At 37.1% G+C, this 18905-nt stretch overlaps 1 protein-coding gene across 2 annotated transcripts in view; it reads left to right on the forward strand.

The window, feature by feature from the left end:
* AFTPH (aftiphilin) overlaps nucleotides 1-18905 on the forward strand; it is a 47810-nt gene that overhangs the window by 897 nt on the left and 28008 nt on the right. For both annotated transcript variants that reach the window (XM_075147621.1, XM_075147622.1), the window contains exon 2: nucleotides 10906-12706. In XM_075147621.1, coding sequence (XP_075003722.1) covers nucleotides 10937-12706 — 1770 coding nt within the window. In that variant the 5' untranslated portion in view covers nucleotides 10906-10936. The remainder of the gene's footprint in view (nucleotides 1-10905; nucleotides 12707-18905) is intronic.

The raw sequence follows: 18905 nt of genomic DNA on the forward strand, positions 1-18905 counted from the left end.
AAAGCGTCAGTAAGTTGGCTTCTTGATGGTGACAGCCCCTTCCTTCCAGCTTCAGCATGGAAATTGAAACCTTCAGAAGTTTGACGCCCCTTTTACAGCAAACCTCCGTTCATAAATGAAGGGAGTGCGTAAAAGAAGCATCGTTGACAAGAGCTGTACTGCGTTGGTCGTATAAGTTTTGCTTTCATGCATGGTTTACAGTGTGATGTGCTTCATTAGAACTGATTTTTTCAGCTGTTGAGTTTGTGGTAAAGTGAGTTTGATGGATGCTGGTTTTTAACTGGGCTAGTCCTTGGAGGATGAACAAAATTGAAAGTATTTCTTCCTTGTTTTATTCTCTGGACATACGAACTAGACTTGGAAAACCAATTAGCCTACTTTAAGCATAAAAACCTTAGGTTGTATTGTCGGCGCACAGAGAAGTTTGTATGCATGCTCATACAGCTAATCTGTAGGTAGTGGATCCTCTTCCTGAAGTTGGAGCTGTACCTCAAGGAATATAACATTAACTGGGAGAGCTGGGGGAAGAGGTGAAGTACCTGTGGCTACTGAGGGGTTGCTTGTTTGGTTTGGGATTTTGAAACATTCCTTTCATATCGGTGAAAATAAATTTGAGGATATGAGAATTTAAACTTAAAAATACAAATTAACTATATAGTAAAGGGACTTCGGAAAAGCTAATGTGACTATGGTGTTTTCATTCCACATGATGTTTGCATAAAGTACACGTTGTATGACCTTCTAAGGTCATGTGAAAGTATGACCTCTTCTTTTTACTTCCTTAATTTGTTTATAAGTAAGCAGTTGAAGAATCTTAGCCTCAATAGATCAGTTCATGCTGTCTGATTATTCTATTTTATTTTTATTTTATTTTTTGCTCAGACCATGGTTTTGTATAGCAAAGGATTTATTAATCTATAAAATTCAGAGTTATACACAGTGGATCATATTCATGTTACATGTTTCTGTTGACGAAAGCAGCATGTGATCGTACATTTATACTTAAAAAATTCTGTAGTAACTTACTAAGTTAATGCAAGCATTTTAACACCCTAATGACATAAAATAATATTCTGAAACTTTCAGTACTTTGAAAAGACTTGTCTTTCACAGTGGAAATAATAGAGCAGCTTAGATGGACTTCTGTCAACTCTTTGCCTTTTCCTCTTGAAATATTCATAGAGGTCTCCTTGCAGGTATGTAGTGGTATCAGTTGGAAACCCAGCGGTAAAGAAATTGATGCTGGATCTGTTTGTTTTCACTATACTCAGCGGCATAATCTTTCAGATACTCATTATCTTTTTTGACAAAATGTTCATTCTTTTCTGTGCTATTGTGCTGTTTGACAACTTAAACTACATCTTTGTGAATGTTTCAGTGCAATTACGTGCTAACCCTTTCCTGGGGATTCAAAATGCTCGTAACTTTACTGGATAGTCCTCTTAAGAGAAGTGTCTTTAGATCCTACTCACTGCTAGGTTTCAGAAATTTTGTCTGTTAATTTTATTTTTCCTTTGTGCAGAAAACACAGTGTAAGCTGCTCCTATGCACACAAAAAACAGCCTTGAAATGTGCCTTGTTTGAAAACTGACAGTCTCATTTCCAGTAGACTTTCTTCCATGCTAATGTCTTTAGCAGTTAAAGTTTTGGATTGATACTGCAAGGAGTGTTTCTGTATTGGTACCAGTTGCAAGGTGATATAATGAGTCTGCTTCCGTAAGGCAAATAATTTGGATTTTTCAAATCCAAGAGTCCTGTTTTGGAAGAACCACGAGGAAGGGCAAATCTTGTCTTCACTTCAGTGCGTTTGAAAGTAGGTACCAGGGGGAAGGAAATGTGAAACCTCAAGTTCATGTGTCTGTTGAAAAGTGATGGAAAATAGATTTTATTTTTTGGAGTATTAGGTGTCCCTCCTGAATTGTGTTTTTAATATCAGATAATGTCTGTAGGTGGGGTAAATGATGACTAATATAAGCCTGTTCTTGCTATGTGTGTTTAACTTGCTTCAGTCAGGTTTTTTTTTTGCCTTTTTTTTTTTTCCTCACCTACTTTTCTCTGCATGTTGAAGAAAATACTTGTTTAGTTAAAAACAAGCAAAAGTTTGCAGTAATGGAAGGAAGACCTATGGTTGTTCTCCCTATGCAACTGTGTTTCCTCTGCCGAGCTGTGGGAGAACCTTTCATATAAGATTGCACCTCTGCGCAGTTGTTATCTGCTCTTTACTGTAGTCTGTATGAAGTTTGATGGAGAACATACTGCTCTGTAAACAAATCTGAGAACAGTTGACCTTAGGTAATCTAGTTCTAATACTTTCTAATCCAGCATCTTTTTGACTTAATTTAGAACAGGTTCCCAGCTAACATGTTTGAGGGTAACATCCAGAAATACATTTTCTCACTGAGTCGAACACTGTTTTAAAAGGAATTTAAGAAATGGTAAGAATGAAAACATCCCAGTTATGTGTTACTTACGACATCTGTCTTTACACATTGTATGAATGTGTGCTGTACATTGGACACAAATACTGTGTTCCCACAGAGCCAGATTTTAAACCTGATTGACTTTCCCAGCCAGTTGTGTTTGCCTATACAAATTAAAAACATGCTTATTCTTACAACATTTTCCCCCGTCTGTTCACAGATTTAGGTACAGACAGTGTCTTTATCTGCAGCTGTTAAAGCAAGTCAGTAGATTTTGAGTTGAAACATTACAGTTTTTTGCTTATAGTAACTTCATAAAAATAACCTGGTCTTTTGGTTTTTGGAAAGTGATGCTATTCTTGGTTAAAAAAGAGTTTCATGAACTAACACAACATTTAGATTCATATTTTTCAAACGTTCCTCTGATTCCACAGCTAAGACAAAATGAAACAGGGAGAAGTGAAAAAGCATAACTACTGAAAGTACGTGTTTGATTGCTTCTTTATATAATCTACCAAGTAAGATTTAAAGGAAGATATCTATATCCCAGATCTGGGGGATAAATTTCACATTTGTGCCACCTAACTTAGTCTTCCTGTATTGTCAGCGATGAGAGGAAGAGAAGCACTGTCAGAGAGGTCTGAATCTTGTATAGGCTGAATTGTCTGAGGATGCCTGGTGTTTGCTGCCGGCCTGGGGAGGGCAGGAGGACAGGAGGAATGAGCTGCCTGAGATAAGTGCCTGAATCCTGATGGCAGTCTCCTGGGTTTTGTTACTTTAATGTTTGTTTTACATACAACACTTTCTAATAGGAGGTGTCTAGCACATTTGGTGTTTGTTGAAACCACAGTAATGTACAGTATTGATTAATTCCAAATGTCAGGTAATGAGAAATAAGGCTTAGATGCATTTGCCTTATTGGAACTGGAGAACATTGTTTTCCTTAACTCATATATGTCCAAGCAAAAAAAAGTGCTCTGAAACTCCTGCTTGGGTAATGGACCTTCTGGCTGTAACAGCATTAGATTCAAAATCGAAAACATTGATTTCTCAGAGGCTTTATGAAGTAAACATTTTCTTGCTGTATTTTGTTTGCTGGTAACTTATTCCAAAAATAAAAGTAAGCTTATTAAACCAATTTAAGAACATATTGACTTCAGCCTGGACAGTGACTCTCTCTCTCTCGAGTGGATTTGGGTTGTAGAAATGCTGTTTTAACAGACAGGCTCTCCTTGTTTACAACAGCCCTTCTAGAAATAAGTTCTCAGGTGCAAAAAGACTGTAAATCCATTCTCCATTGTTCATGAGCCAATGAGACAGCAAAGTTAGACAGGACAGGACAGATTTTCCTACTGGAAGCCAACATTTTGCTGTAATGAGAAGTCTAAATCTGGTCCTTACTGCGGTATTTTTGGTATCTGCTTGAGGAATTCCCTAGTAGTAGAAGAGTTAAATGTTCTTGGAAAGATCAGATGCTAGCAGCTAATGACTTGAATCCATCTCTTTGCCGTTGCAAGGCTTTTACTGTAGGGCATTTCAGTAACATTGTCGTTTCTGTCATGGAGATCTTGATCATGCCATTTCTGATTATTCTGTTTTCTTTATGCTTTAAGTGATAGGTTGCTTAACTCAGCTTTGCTTTCAGAATAATCCACAGCTGAGACGTTATCCATTGCTTTGCTAATGTTTGTCTTAAGTTAAAGGGAACATTCTGCTCTACAAGCAGTTTCTTCTTTTGAATTTACATGCTTCAAGTATTTCTTTAGAGATACTCTCTGTTTGTGGCCTCCTAGTTTTCTAGGTCTTAACTAAGAGCCAAACATGCCATTTCAAGTTTTGCCTTAGAAGATACGCAGAGAAGGAACTATTTATACCTGCTTTTGTATGTTGTAATTACCTTGTTCTCTTCGCTGCTATGTCTTTGTTAGACTGTTACTATTCTACAAAAAGGTAATGATCAAGGATGTGATCTGTGTATGAGGAAAGCAGTTATTGTTCCCTACTTACTGCAAGCAAATAATAAGATGCCCTGGTTTGATAGTAAATGTTTTAGAAACGTAGTTAGTGACTTGAGATAAAAGAAGGATATGCATTTTGTCTTTCCGAATCCTTGCTCCATCAAAACTTAAGTCAACCACTACTCTTATCTTTTCCAGCATTACTGATTTCTGTTTTCTCTTCTTTTGAGTGTTTTAAATTAACCTGAGTTACATTCTTAAATTATTGTGGCCTTAGAAAAAATGGTTTAAACCAAGAGCTGCAGTAACAGAATTGAATCTTGCCGAATTAATCAGCAATTTTTTTTTTCTTTGAAGTAAAATGTCAGTATGTACTCAAAGGTGTGTTGGTGAATCACATTTATAGTATGACTTTAACAGTGGTCTTGTATTTATGATACTGAAATTCGTTTGTGAAATTCCGTCATCATGAATATCAAAGTATGAATATAAAGAAACACACGGAAGCAAGAAGTTAACTAGTGTTTTCAGCTTTTTATTAAAAAAAATGTTGAAAGACTACAGAAAATGGCATCTGAAAGAGAACACAATTCTTTAATATTTTTTTTTCTGGAAAATATTGGATAACTGCATGTGTTAGAAATCCATCATCAGTCTAATATTAAACTATTGTGATCTGAAAAACTTGATGACACTTGTCAACGTAAATCTGTGATTGTTGCTAAAATAATCCAGTCTAAACATGAACACTTAAACTCTGTCAGATTCTTCACTTCAAGGTGTAAGGTCTGATGCCAGAAACCTGGGTTGTTGCATATTACAAATCATAGAAGTGGCTGCTCTGTTATGTGCAAGTAAAAACTGTTATAATTTCCTTCAAAGAAGAAGCCTTACTGTATAGTGTGCTGAAAAATTGGTGGTTTCCATTTATTTAAAATTTGCATGTTTCAAGAATGTCTAAATGAACAGATAAGTGCAAAAGTGCATGTTAGCTTCATAGCTGACTTTTAAATTTGGAAGCCAATTCCCTCAAAAATATGAGGAAGATCTGCATATCGGTCATAGATTTGTTCAGATTCTACTTTGAGTTAAATCACGTTTTGGGTTAATCACTTGAAATACCAGGTTTACAAAATTATATAGCCTAATGGCTTGACGAAGCACATGTCTGAGTTGGGTATAAAGTAGTACAAAAGATGAAGCCACAGTTCCAACTCTTAGCCCCTATTTGAGATGCCAGACAAAGAAGGGATTAACTAAATGGTTTAATGAACAAAGTCGTCGTTCTGTCAAACCTAGGGGTTTTCACCATGTTGATGTTCCAGTGGATGATAACAAATTTGGTTCAGTAGTTTATGGTTGGCAGGTGGAACACTTTTGAAAGTCGAGAGGAGAGTTCATAATGAAATTCTTTCTGAAGAAAACTACATTAAGGCTAAAAATTCCCATGCTGTTTTTTATATTGCAAGGAGAATTGGGATTATGCCCTGTTTGAAAAAAATTATCGCTAATTAGTCAGTCAAGGGGAGGGGGAATACTGGTATGACTTTTCTTCCTTCTGTTACACTTTGAGTATGATATTGAGTTCTGTAAACAACAATTAAATTGTGTTAACAACCTTACACTCGTATATAATACCGATTCATACATTTTAGAGCTCTTTAACTTCAGCTTTTAAAATGCAGGTGTAACATCATCAGAAATAGCTGACATTTTTAAAAAAAAATATACACAAGTCCATACAATTGATTATGCAGCTGGTTCTTATGGGTTAAACTGATTAAACATGTAGTAGACTATCAAACCTATGATCAGATTTTTAAATGCACAATTAACGTTCGTTGCAGATCCTGTTTCGGCAGCTGTTATTGAAACATATCTGGAACAGAGTACTGTGCTACTGGACTGCTGCTGTGTAAATGATCCCTGTGATGTTTTAAAAGTGCTTTGAAATGAAAAATTGAAGGAAGTTTCTTCTTCTCTGTGGCAGAAATTGCAGGGGAGAAAATTTTTAGATGGTCAGAGATCTTCCTGCATGTTTGATTGGGCTTTGGCAGTCTGCTTCATCCTCCCATGCAGCCTCTTCACATTATCTTTGTCCTGTGCTTATCCCTACCATTCTTGTTCCTTGCCTGCCTTTTTTTATGTTAACTGGAAAGAAAAGGAGCCTTGTAGGTAAATTCCCTTTGACTGTGATGCTTGCTGCTCTCACGTTATTCAGTTTGTTTTCTGAATGCTGTGTCTTGGGTTTTTTTAGATCATCCTTGCCCCTAAGGATTTTCTCAACTCTATTATGATTTATTTTTAGCTGAGGGTAAGATGATAATACAGTAAATGGTCAACAAAAAATATGGGTATAGTTGTTACGATGGATAATATAAGTAAGTATGTCCAGTGCAAGTTAAGAATTTATTTTTGTCGGCATTTCTTGCATGAGATCTTCTGATGTCAAGTGATGGAGCAGTTACTAATACAGAGCTGAACATGATATTTCAAATAACTCAAGTGAAAACCAACTTATATAAGCCTATAAATCTGAGAAGATTTAAAAATAAAACAAAACATGCATGCTTTTGGTGAAACATATAGATGAATTTTAATGGGAAAGTTCAGAAGTTTTTTTCAAGGCCTCTGATTCATAGTGTTAGGATATGTCTTTGAGATACAGTAGAAAAAAAAAAAACACTTTTTAGTTAGGCTGCATTGTTTAGTCTGAGTCGTGCTGACTGCAGTTTTGTTATTTAGTTTGTTTAAGTAATATTGGCTTATATAATGCATAAATTAGGAGGCTCATCAGCATCCTCCTGCATCTAATTCCTATCCATAAACATATGGTAATCTAGGTAGGCCACTGAGCTAGAGATGCTTCTTAGCCAAGCAAAAGCGTTGCAGCTGATCAAAGTACTTTCCAAGATTTTGGAAAACTTCAGTCTGTAGGAGTACAATGTGGATTCGTTTTATTACCGAACCAGCAAAACAATACTTTAATGTTGTTCTCTGTGTACAGGGTTGTAAGTTTATATATTTGCCAGCTGAAAACAAATTTGAGGTTGCTTCTGTCTTCAGCCTTTTCCTCCCTTTCTCATGACTTCTCATCAATAAAAATAAGGTTTCTGGGAGAAGGGAGGCTGCTCTTGAATATAATTGAATATACTTGAATATAATTGCTTGCATAACTTGATTATTCTAAAACTGTTTCAAAAGAAGAAAAATCTGATCTGTATCCATTTGGAGTTATTTTATGGATAGTATGATACTTTTGTGTTAAACTTGGTCTTTATTACTCATACTGCATGGAAAGCTTCATGACTGGGTCTTAACGGACTTCAGAAATATTGGTTTCAAAATCAAATGTGTTAACTTCCTAGGTTTAACTTGTGTCAGCACACAAGCATTTGACTTTCCTAAGCATGTAATGTTTTATAGACTACCTGCTTGAGAGTAATTGAAATATTTAGGGATTTTAATTGTGTTTCTGCTTCAAGTTTCTATGGGTTTAGTCATTTGGCTTTTTCTTTCCAGTGTAAATCAACATGCTGTAGAACTGTCATTTTCTGTTTTAAAATCTTTTCTTTCTAAAAGGCTTTAGAGATGTGTTTTAGAGGGCTTGTACATCTCTGCCTAATAAAAAACAAAACATCTAATCTAATCTAATTTTTAATGTGATAAAATTACTGTTGAGGTTGCAATGGCTTCAATCATAGTACTTGGTCTTGGTCAAGGAGCTGCTTATCCCACCCTCTGCTATTATTCCCCAAAAGCCAATCGGGGGTGTTTTTTGTAGGACTCCTGTTTTCACCTTCCTTCTTTCCAGACGTTTCATTGTTTCTGTTCAAGCTCCTTTTACTTTTGGGATGATGAAGGTTTTTATTCAGTCAGTGCTGTCCCTGAAATAGTGTTGAAGGTTTTTTTTGTTTGTTTCAAGAACTAGTTTCTTGCCTTTACAGTCTCTTCAGCTTTTGTCACATAGGGTAAAATGTCAACTGAATTTTCCAAATAGGTGTAACAATTCTTGTTAAATTTCAGGAGGCTTAATAATAAATTTATGCTGTTGTCTACTGAGATTCAGCTGGAGACTCATGAACTCAAATTTAGTTACAAGGGATGATTTGTTATAACAAAATAAACCCACTTCTTTTTTATTAAAAAAAAAAAAAGAAACCAAGTAATCCTTTCTTTTTTCCAGGAAATTGGGAGGGGGGCGGTGAGTCCCATCCCAATTGATGCAGTTTTCTCTGTCCTTTCTCCTAAATGTCAATGTGTTACTAAAGAGCTACTGATTCATGAATTCCAGACACAATGCCATTCACTGTTGAACCAACTCCTCTCTAGCTTTAAATAGTGCTATCCCCAGGATAAGGTATCTCGAGATGAGCTCAGCTAATATATACCAATATCTACCTAACTGGTCTCTTTTTTTTTTTTTTTTTTCCCCTCCTACAAAAGAAGAACCAGCACTTCCACCTACCAGGGCGTATCTTTCTGTATAGCATATGGATCTTCCGCTGCAGTAAAACATTCAGAAAGCAATTCTAGTCTGGATATAGTGAGTGTTTAATCTTAGTGTTGATGGTTGACCACAATAGATCTTGGAAATTTGGTTATAAAGAAGGAATGGCTGCTCTGATAGTTACAAAGAAGAAGTGCTAATGTCGTATTTAGTGGATTGAAAATCCGGAAGCTTGGAAGGTGAACAGGTTGGAGTAATCTCAGTGGGAACTCGAAGTCACACTCTACAGACATCTTGGAAAGGATCTTTATGTTCATGTACGACATTAAACAGCAATTGCTAGACCTTGATGTAAAAGGGAGAGTGCTCTTGAGAGATGAGGCCTCTGAGATAAGAGTGAAGCTCTTCTCTCAAATACCTTGTTAAGCAGCTGGTGCTGAGTAAGCCTCTGTGGGAGCTTGTTGACAACTTACTCTTTTTTCTAAACAAAATTCCTTTGCAGTCATCTTCAGTTTGCATGTGATATTACAAATTACTTCATGGTTTCATCTGATAAGCATGGTGTTCTTTTATAACTGCAAAATACCTTTTTAAAAAAAAATTGTAGGTATGTTAGTCACCTTAAAGATGCCAGATATTCCTGGCAAATACCAAGAGTTGTTTGGCTCAAGTGCTGTGGTATGTTGTGCTTGCAAACTGTGGAGCTTCATTTGTTGTTGTTATACCCTTTGTGTGCGGCTGTTTAGGTGCATGTACAAAGTCGTTTGTTAAAGATGTTGGAGTTAAGGATCATGTTTTATCTGTGTTTCAGAACTAGTTTTGTAAAGTCTGCACATATACTGGTGGTTAGAAATTCAAATATTTGCTAATATGTATAGGTTGTTTACACTCTTTTTCTGTAGATAATGCTTCCTATGTTGTTAAAATTTATTCATGACAAGTGTTATTTGAAATAGAAAGAGCTTGGTCGTAGCTCTCCCTTTAAAGGTTCTAAGGTATGAACTGGTTAAGTGATGTGTACAATTATGAATCTATAAATAGTAGTAGTTACTGCTTCATTAATTACACACAATATTGAAAAAAAATCAAGATCACTCTTTAGGAAAGAAAATTTTTTATCCATATCTCGCTTGTTACTTTAATGGTTTGCAATGTTAAGATAGAGTTCTTAATCTGTTTCTGTCTAGACCATGGGAATACTTTCTTCTTTTTTTTCCCTCTGATGTAGTGATTTGCATTTAAATATTTTATGGATAATCTTGCTCCCTTCTGCTTTTGAGAATAAGGTTTGATGGAGAAGTTTGTTTTGCTCTAGGCTTTACTGGTGCTTATAATGGCATTTCCCAACTGGCGGTTCATAAGACAAAAGCAGGCTGGCGGCAGCCGTTGTGGAGACAGCGCTTTGGCTTGCAGTTATGAAATCCAAAGAACAGGGAGACCTAACAGAAACCCATGAATTAGTAGAAAGGAACTTAAACAGTAGAGCAGCAGATCATAGCTAGTGATCATAACAGCAGTCCCTTCTTCCACTTCTTCACTGTTTCAAAGCTTAAGGAGGCATTTTTTAGAGTCTTTGGAGCTGCTGTCTGAAGGTGCCGTAAGTGACATGATGTTGAGGCATAGTCCATCAAGTGTCTTAATTTCTGTCACACAGTCAGCTGAGCATGCTAATGAGTGTGGGGAAAGATGGACCAGGGTCATTGGCTGTTTTAGGAGTTGCTGGTGATGGGAGGTAGAGACCTGATGGGTTAAAACTCAGATTAGTTGTGTTGGCGTGTTGCTCAACAGCTCAAGACAAACATGATTTGTGTTCTGGCATTTCAGCACTGTCTGCTGAGAGTATGATCATGTAGTAGTTTACAAGAGACTTGAACTGTCCTCAGTGGATTCTTTGTGACTTCTAAAACAAAAGAATTGGTTAGAAAATGGGTTTGGGGAATGTTCCTTTCTCATATCTAATATGGACACTGGCCTATACACACACTTTTAAAATAAAATGTGAAACAGTAAAAATAAAAAATATGAGATGACAAAAGCTAGCCAAATTCCAATATACCTTTTTTTCCCCCTATTACAGAAATACATTAACTTTGAAGTGGAACTAAACAATGGAACCAGATATTATTCGAATGTACTCCTCATCCCCTCCACCACTAGACAATGGGGCCGATGATGATGAAGATGATGAATTTGGAGAATTTGGAGGATTTTCTGGTGTAAGCACTGCTGGTGTAGCTTTTGCTGATTTTGAAACACCGGACTACAGTCATCCAAAGGAGGAGTTTATACCCACAAATCATTTCATCCCACTTCGTGATTATTCTGACAATGTAGCTAGCATTGCAACTTTCACATCTGTTAAAAATGTTAAAGATAAAGACTGCATTGCAGAGCTTCCTACTCTTACTAAGGAACTCTCTGATATGTCAGCTTCTAGTACCAGCAAAGAAAAATCTAAGTTTAGAACTTCAGGTACTGCTTTAGAAGATGTAAACAAAAGAGGGGAACAAAGAGACAACACAGGGAAATCGGAGGGTTTTTCTTCTCATGTCGTTAGAACTGGTATAGCAGTTGAGAGCCAGGATGAGCAAATAGATGCTTGTAACGGTGAGAAACTTCCATGTCTAGAGATTCTAACAAACGGATTTGCAGCACCGGATCCTGTAAATCCTCAGGGAACAGAAGATCTAGACAGTATCAGTGACTCAAAGGGACTGAAAACTGTTAGCACCCATAGTACTGAGAAAAATTTGAACTCAATGCCTAGCTCAGGTGAAGACTTTGCAGATTTTGCTACATTCTCAAACAAAAAACCAATCCGTTTAGAGGGAACAGTACCTACAATACACAGTGTTCTTAATGAAAGGGACTCTCTGAGCATTCAGGAGAACAACAGAATAAACAGAGTAACTTTTATTGAAGAGGTTTGCATTTCAGAAATTAGTTGTGAACAGGGTCCCTCAGCACTGGAAGATACAGATTTTGCAATTTCTAGTACATCTCGTACAACTGGAAGTTCAATATGCACTACTGAGAATGGAGAACACAGTGGGAGGAGAAGACAACATGGCACAGAGAATGGCAAAGATTTTACTAGGCCTGATGACTCCTCGGGAACAGAGGACATTGAGGTTGATAAGATCCAAAGCCTAAGCAGTGATCTTGCAGGAGAAAAATTGGGTGATTCTGCAGATCTTAAGAATGGTGGAAGCAGTACTGAAGTTGTAGTTTGCAGTGACACACATGATGATGATTTTGGTGATTTTGGTTCAGTCAGCAGTGCATCTCCCACCTTCATTAATGCTCAAGAATCGATAAATGTTCTAGATTTAGAAGGAACTTCCGAAAAGCGCACACATATTAGTGAACCTAATGATGAATTTGGTGAATTCAGGGACACAAGTACTGTTTCTCAGCAGCCAGCAAGGTTGGATCAAGCTGAACTAAATCAGACTGCTGACACTTTAGAATGTGATACTACCAGTAAAACTTCTGGCTTAGACTTCCAGCATACTACTGAGGCAGAAAATGGTGATGAGAGTGAATTCGGAGACTTTGATTCAGTGCCAAAATCTCAAGATGAGAGTGTTGCTTTTCAGGACTGTGATGACTTTGCGGACTTCAGTTCAGCAGGTTGTAACCAGGCTACAGATTGGAATGCTTTTGAAGATGAACAAAAAGACAGCTGTTCTTGGGCTGCCTTTGGAGATGAGCAAGCTGGTGAATCTCATCACAGAAAAGAGACATGGCAGTCACATAGGACAGATGCATCTGCCAGGATTGACGGTCCAGTATTACACAAGACTGACAGTTTTGCTTTAGCATCTTTCCAAGGAACTACCAGTAAGCAATCTCAAGAGCCAGCACCTTCAGTTCAGGTAAGGGTGTTCTTGATTTTGTTCAGTCTTGTTCTGCTCTTGTGCATACAGCTCTTCCTGGTTCCTGCTTCTGCGTACAACAAATCTTTTGATAGTTCTTGTTTGTCTTGTGGGAGAGATTTAATTTTGTGAGTGAGACAGGCTGGTATGAAATAGTATGTTGTGTTTGCATCTTGTATCTTTTGCACTGTTACTTCCTGCAGAAAAATGAGTGAGGTATGCTGAAACTTGTATGCATTTGTTTTGATGATTATATGAGGTCCTTTACGTAAACTGATCAAAGGAATAAGCCATCACAAACATTTCAGAGCCTGTGATAGTTCTTCCTTTGCTTCATAGTTTACTGCCTTTTGGGGGGGCACTGTGATGTTGTCCTTTCATAAAACAGTGGTGTGACTGGAAACTGAGATTACTGGTTCCCAAAATTTTTCATCACCATTCTCCATCGTGTTTTCAAAATCTGTTTTAAAATGATGACTCGATTTGTAAATGGCTGCACTCATTTGCTTAGAGCAGAGAGCATGATAAAATATGACCTATGGAGTTCTGTCCCTGGAATTCCAACTCCTGGGAAGTTAACCATTTAAAAGTTATTTAAAAATAAGTCTCTGTTATACATTAATTGTGGGAAGCCCCGCATTATAGCAACATCACAAAAATAGGACTGATGATTTCTTAAAGCTGCTGCTATATCTAATTAGGAGTTTTGGGGAGGGTGAAGTAGATAGGTTTATTTCTTACGCCAACTAGTGTTTCTACCTTAGTTGCTAAGTATGTATTAATTCCTAATTAATTCCTTACTAAGTCTGTTCACCAGTCATCTTTGAGATCTGTGCCTGTTTATACATAGATAATTTTTTAATATTTTACAAAATTCAGAGCAACAATTTGAGTTTAAAATTCTCTTCAGTGCGTCTTTTTAATCATGTTATCCCATGTGAGTAGTTCAGAGTGTGCTCTGTCTTTTTGGAACGTGCAGCAACACCAGCAGTAAAGGGTATTAGTGGTAATATGTGTGTAAAAGGTTTAGATCTTCTCCGGCAGTCAAAGGAAATGAGGTAAGTCCTTTCCTGCAGGACCTTGCATAGGCTTGGTGACAGCCCTGCGTCTTTCCATTTCCTATCAGTGGCAGGTGAAATGGCTTTTCAGAAGAAAGTTGTGCCAGACGGAGCTTTGCAAGCATCAGCAAATGGAGTGGAGCTTTTGGGGCTTAGCTCAGATTTCTTGTCACGTTAAAAGGTGTGAGCCTCAGCTCCTGACACATCCTTCTTGCTGTTTTGTGCAATGACTAACACAACAAATTTCAAAGTGGCTTCATGAGTCAAAAAAAGACTCGCAAGTGAACCTGCAAGTGGATTTTTGTGCCTATGCAAAACCTTGCTCATCGTCACCTGAATGTGTGGGTCCATTTCTCAATTTGAAAGCACAGTTACCTATTCTGTTGGTCATTCACCCAGAAAATTGGAGAGTACTACAGTCATTAGTGCAATTAATCTAAATTGTTCCTGTTGCCACTTGAAAGACTGTCCAGAATCTGACAAAGAAATGGCGTGGGTGCGATGATTCCAGTAAATCATCCATTTTTCTAGTTAATCATGCTATTAAGGAATAGTCTGAAGATTTCGAACATTTATTTTTACTTATAATTTTCCAAAATTTTATGATGGGGTTTCAGTAGAAAAAACTTCTGAATGTAGATATTTATGAAAGCAGAACCTTCAGAGGTTCTGTAATTTTTCTTTTTCCCCTCCCCAAGTCTGCCTTAACAAAAGATAAAAACCAAGTTACAATGGAAGTTCTTTGGTGATCTGTTACGAAGTTTGGTTAGATTGTAAAGCAAATTTGAAGACTGAAATACTTTTTTCATTCCTTCTTTTTATACTACAGCCAGTTGTGACTGTTTGGATATAAAGTGATGTTCTGCCGCCCCTGCCAGTGAGGAAGTACAACCCAAAGAATGTTTTACACAAATAAGCTGTAGAGGAAGTTGAGCTGGATATGTTTTCTCTGTTGCAATAATTTCCTTAGCCTTGCAATGACTGTTAGTTAGTTACTATATTTTTTTTTTTCCAGTTAACTCTTAAAACAATAGCTACATGTTTTCAAAACTTACTTTGTATTTTGTAAATGCTTCAAGTTTTGGAAGGGTCTATTGAAACCTTTTATATTAAAAAAAATGCTTTGTTTTAATCTTAAGTAGTAATTCTGTTTTTAATCCGTTGAGCCACAGTTTAGTAAATTACAGTTAGAAACATTGAGATTAGTTGAGTCAACATGAGCCAGCAGACAGTCTCAGTACTTTGAGTTCAGAATCTGAGTAAAATTAAACTCAGATTTTGATCGGCTTCCTTACTTTCACTTAAGAGGATGTCACTCAGGTCAAACCACAAAATACAGCATTTTAAAGTATTTGCTGATCTTCTGTTTCCCGTGTATTAAAGTTGAGTTCTGGAACTGTTTGAGGCAAAAGCAGAAACTCTTGCATGCAAAATAAAGCTAGGGAGAGGTAAGCGAACAAAGTTTATTATTACCCTGACCAAAGAAGGATGGGGAGGAGTAGATCACTTGCATCAAAGTATTGCTGGCAGATCTAAAAAGCATTTGCTGTAGTAACTTAAAGAGAGCAGGCTGTGCAAGGGAGAAATACTGCATGTGTTAGACACTTGAGATAGATGTGAAAATCGAGACTTTGGCTTAGGCTAAAGATAGACTGGGATCATTGACAAGATACTGTACATACTTGATCTTTAATATTGAGACTAGGAGAGCCACTGTAATGTGGTAGTGAAATAATTTTGAATGGTGCATAAACAGAAAGACCTTAATGTAATTCTTTACTTTTCAGTTTTCTGCTTTTATATACTTAGCTAGCAGCATTACTGTTTAAATGTGGAAATGATGTATACAGTAACTTTCATCCATCCAGAATGCGGCATGAAAGGAAAGTTATCTACCAGTAGCTCAAGCTCCCTTGCCAATGGTTTCTGCATATTTTCCTTTCTGTTTCCTTAGTTTGTGTATTCTGGATGTGGAGAGAGCAGCAAAATTTTGTGCTTAGTGCATATGGTCTTGATCGGAAGGTATATGTCAGGCAAAGTGTTTTAAAGATTGTGGATTTGGTATAATGTTTAATTAAAAATTAGAGTTTGCTTGAATTCAACTAATTAATTCAATTTTTCTTACAAAATACAGAATGTAAAAGAAGAAAGTAGGGGGGAAAAAGGTCACAAAAATGACCTTATATAGTGACATGTAGTGGCAAAAAGATCGTTATGTCTTTTCTCCTTTGCCTTTGGTCTTAGGCTTTCTGAATCCTGCACACAATGTAAAACGTAGGATTTGTAACATGCTGACCTCTTCTATTCAGTAGGATTGCTGAATAGAATTCAGCAATTGCGTGGAGGGGAGAAGAAAAAGGACATGGTTTATGGTATTCAGTTAGAATTACTGGAAGAATTTGTAATCCCTTAGGACAAAGTTCCAGTTTCAAAGTTTCAAAGGCTGATGAACACAGATAGGCAAACTGTTATTTGAACCCATATTAATACTACCGTATGCCTTAACCATTTAATGTGTTCAGCTGAAAAATATGTAATGTTTGGTTTCAGTATAGCTGCAGCTTTGTATTTGAGATGTGCCTTTGTGTTCCTTAAAACTGATTTAGGATGTAGTTGTAGGTGAATTGGTTGATCTAACAAGTTTTGAGCGAACCTGCACTGTGCCCTATGCATTAATCCCCTTTATGTGATCACATAACACACTACTAAGTTATGTTTATAAGGAATATAAGGCTCATAGCACAGCTTTTTCCATGAGATAGTGTTGAACATTAGTCAGTTGAGGGGGTTACTGTGCTGTATTGTGCATTAAGAATAGGTATAGGACTTAGGCAGCAATGCACAAGAGCAGTTATTACCTATGGTAATCATGTGTGTGGGTAACAGGGCTGTGCCTAGCTGTGTTCAAGGAGTATAGGCATCTCTAGAGGAGGAGGAGATGAATAATGGCTTGGTTAGAAGGCCAAAACTTACCTGATTTAGCTGAGAGTTCACAAATCCTGGAAAGGGAGGAAGGGGAAACCTGAACAGTCCTCCACGTGGGTTTTAAGATCCTCCACTTTATTAGAGAGCCTGTGCTCACAGGCTCTACCTCTTCAGATTAATCAGACAGCGTGGGTGATGTACAGTTACTAAGCCACAAGTATGCATCAAGACAAAGAAAACCCTGGATCACTGTCACTTAGAGGCTACTTTGTCTTGGGCAATGAATGAAGTTATCCTCTCGGAAAAAAGTAATTATGACCATAAAGACTTCAGCCTCCTAGTTCACTAAGATAAATTAAGATAGTGTTGGCTATATTAGGTTCAGACAGTTGGGTAAGAACTTGCAGTGTAAATATATCTGTCTGGAAAGGTTTGGGTTTTGTGTTGGTTGGTTTGTTTGTTTGGTTTTTTTTTTTTTTGAAGTCCATAGCTTAAGTATGTGCAGCTGAATAACAGTAGAAGACAGACCATTAAAAGTAGCCCGTAATTGCTGTATTGCAGAACAGGCTGGCTAAGGGGATCTTACAAAATAAAATAGTTTGGGAGGGGGTTGTTTTAGCATTTCTGTTTATGTATCACAGAACAAAATTATTTTCCACTTTGTACACTTTTGTCTACTATGCTTCTTCTTGGAGCCTGACTGAAAAACTAGTACAACACCATTAGATAATAATAACATGACCAACTGAAATGGGAAGTAAGTTTTATGTAGTCTAGATAAATAACTCTTAAACTTCACTTTGCCTGCATGGAAGATGCAAGATTTGATACATTCTTCAACTGAGGGGGAACAGATGTGTGAGCCTTCCAGCAAGAAGGAGGGAGACGACTTCACATTTCTACAGTGGACTTCCCTGTGGTTTGTAACTCTCTTATATCAAGTGGTGAAAAGACTATAGAAGTCTTGTTCTTCTTTCTCAAGCCACTCAATTTTCAGATTTGCTTTGCAGCCGAGCTCAAGATCTTTACAGTTACTCTTTAAAAATGTGTTTTGGGGATATTTAGAACTATCACTGTGGCCTTATAACTCTTTAAACTATTTTAAAAATGTTTACTCTTCATTTCTCATTGGTGAGGATTTTTAGCTCTTGTGGCATCATACTTGATTGCTTAATTACATAGTACCCTCTTGCTGGCTTGTAAGTCTCAGTTTAGGACCAGCATTTCCATTATAAATTACCTGCGGGAATAAAAATAAAACAATTCACTCTTTTACCTCTAAGAAATTTATGTCACCATCTTAAATAAAACTGCTTTTTTTTGGGGGGGGGAAGGGCGGGAAGGGAATGGAGAAAAGCCATCATATTTGGATCATGTGAAGTTAAACTAGCGTTCTTTCTAAGCTTTGCTTCTCCTTTTTACTCAGGAGTTTTTCTGTCTGCAGCTCTTCCCCCATTGCTTCTGGGAAGGTTCTCTGTTTGCGAAGCAGAGCCTGCGCATCAGAGAAAAAAATAAATTGTTGCTATGTGGAAGGCAAACTGATTCTTAGTTTAAGTAGTCCATAAACCTTTCCAAAGAAAAAACTGCCCACATTTAACTAGGAACTTAGTGATTTGTTTATGTGCATTTAGTTAACTGTTGAGATTTGTTTCTTCATGCTTGAGCCCAAAAGGTTTTGAGACCCACTGAAGTTGATTAATGTGTTCCCCATAGCAAGTTGCATCCATTGAAATGAGTTTCTCAGCTCCCCTATGTTAACTGCATGGTCATGTAGTTTAGCTCTCGAAGAAAACAAACAAACAAATAAAAAAAACCCAAAACCCTACCTGTGGTGAAGCTACAGAAGCATGTGGCAACTTATTCCACACAGGCAAAGGTGTTGCTGGAAAATATGGTTTGGTTGTTAGAAAACCCAGCAAGGGGAGTTTCTCATTTAACCTCTGCTTTATGTTGTTAAAATGATCATAAATACCTGTGTTAGGCACTCTCCAGAGCAGTGGGTTCATGATTTAAAATAAATAAATAAAATCTGTCAGTTAATCAGTTTCTTTTCTTGGCTTCTGGCCACTGAGCTTTGTTCTGCTGTTTTTTGAGAGCCTTCACTCGGCTTCTGAATTCTAACTAGAAGCTGATCATATCCATATGGACTTTATTCCTTTCCTAAATTATACATTTAGTATCTTGGATCTTTCATGTGCTCATTTCTGTCTCCTTTC

Source organism: Calonectris borealis, chromosome 3, assembly GCF_964195595.1.
Source record: "Calonectris borealis chromosome 3, bCalBor7.hap1.2, whole genome shotgun sequence".
Lineage (NCBI taxonomy): Eukaryota > Metazoa > Chordata > Aves > Procellariiformes > Procellariidae > Calonectris > Calonectris borealis.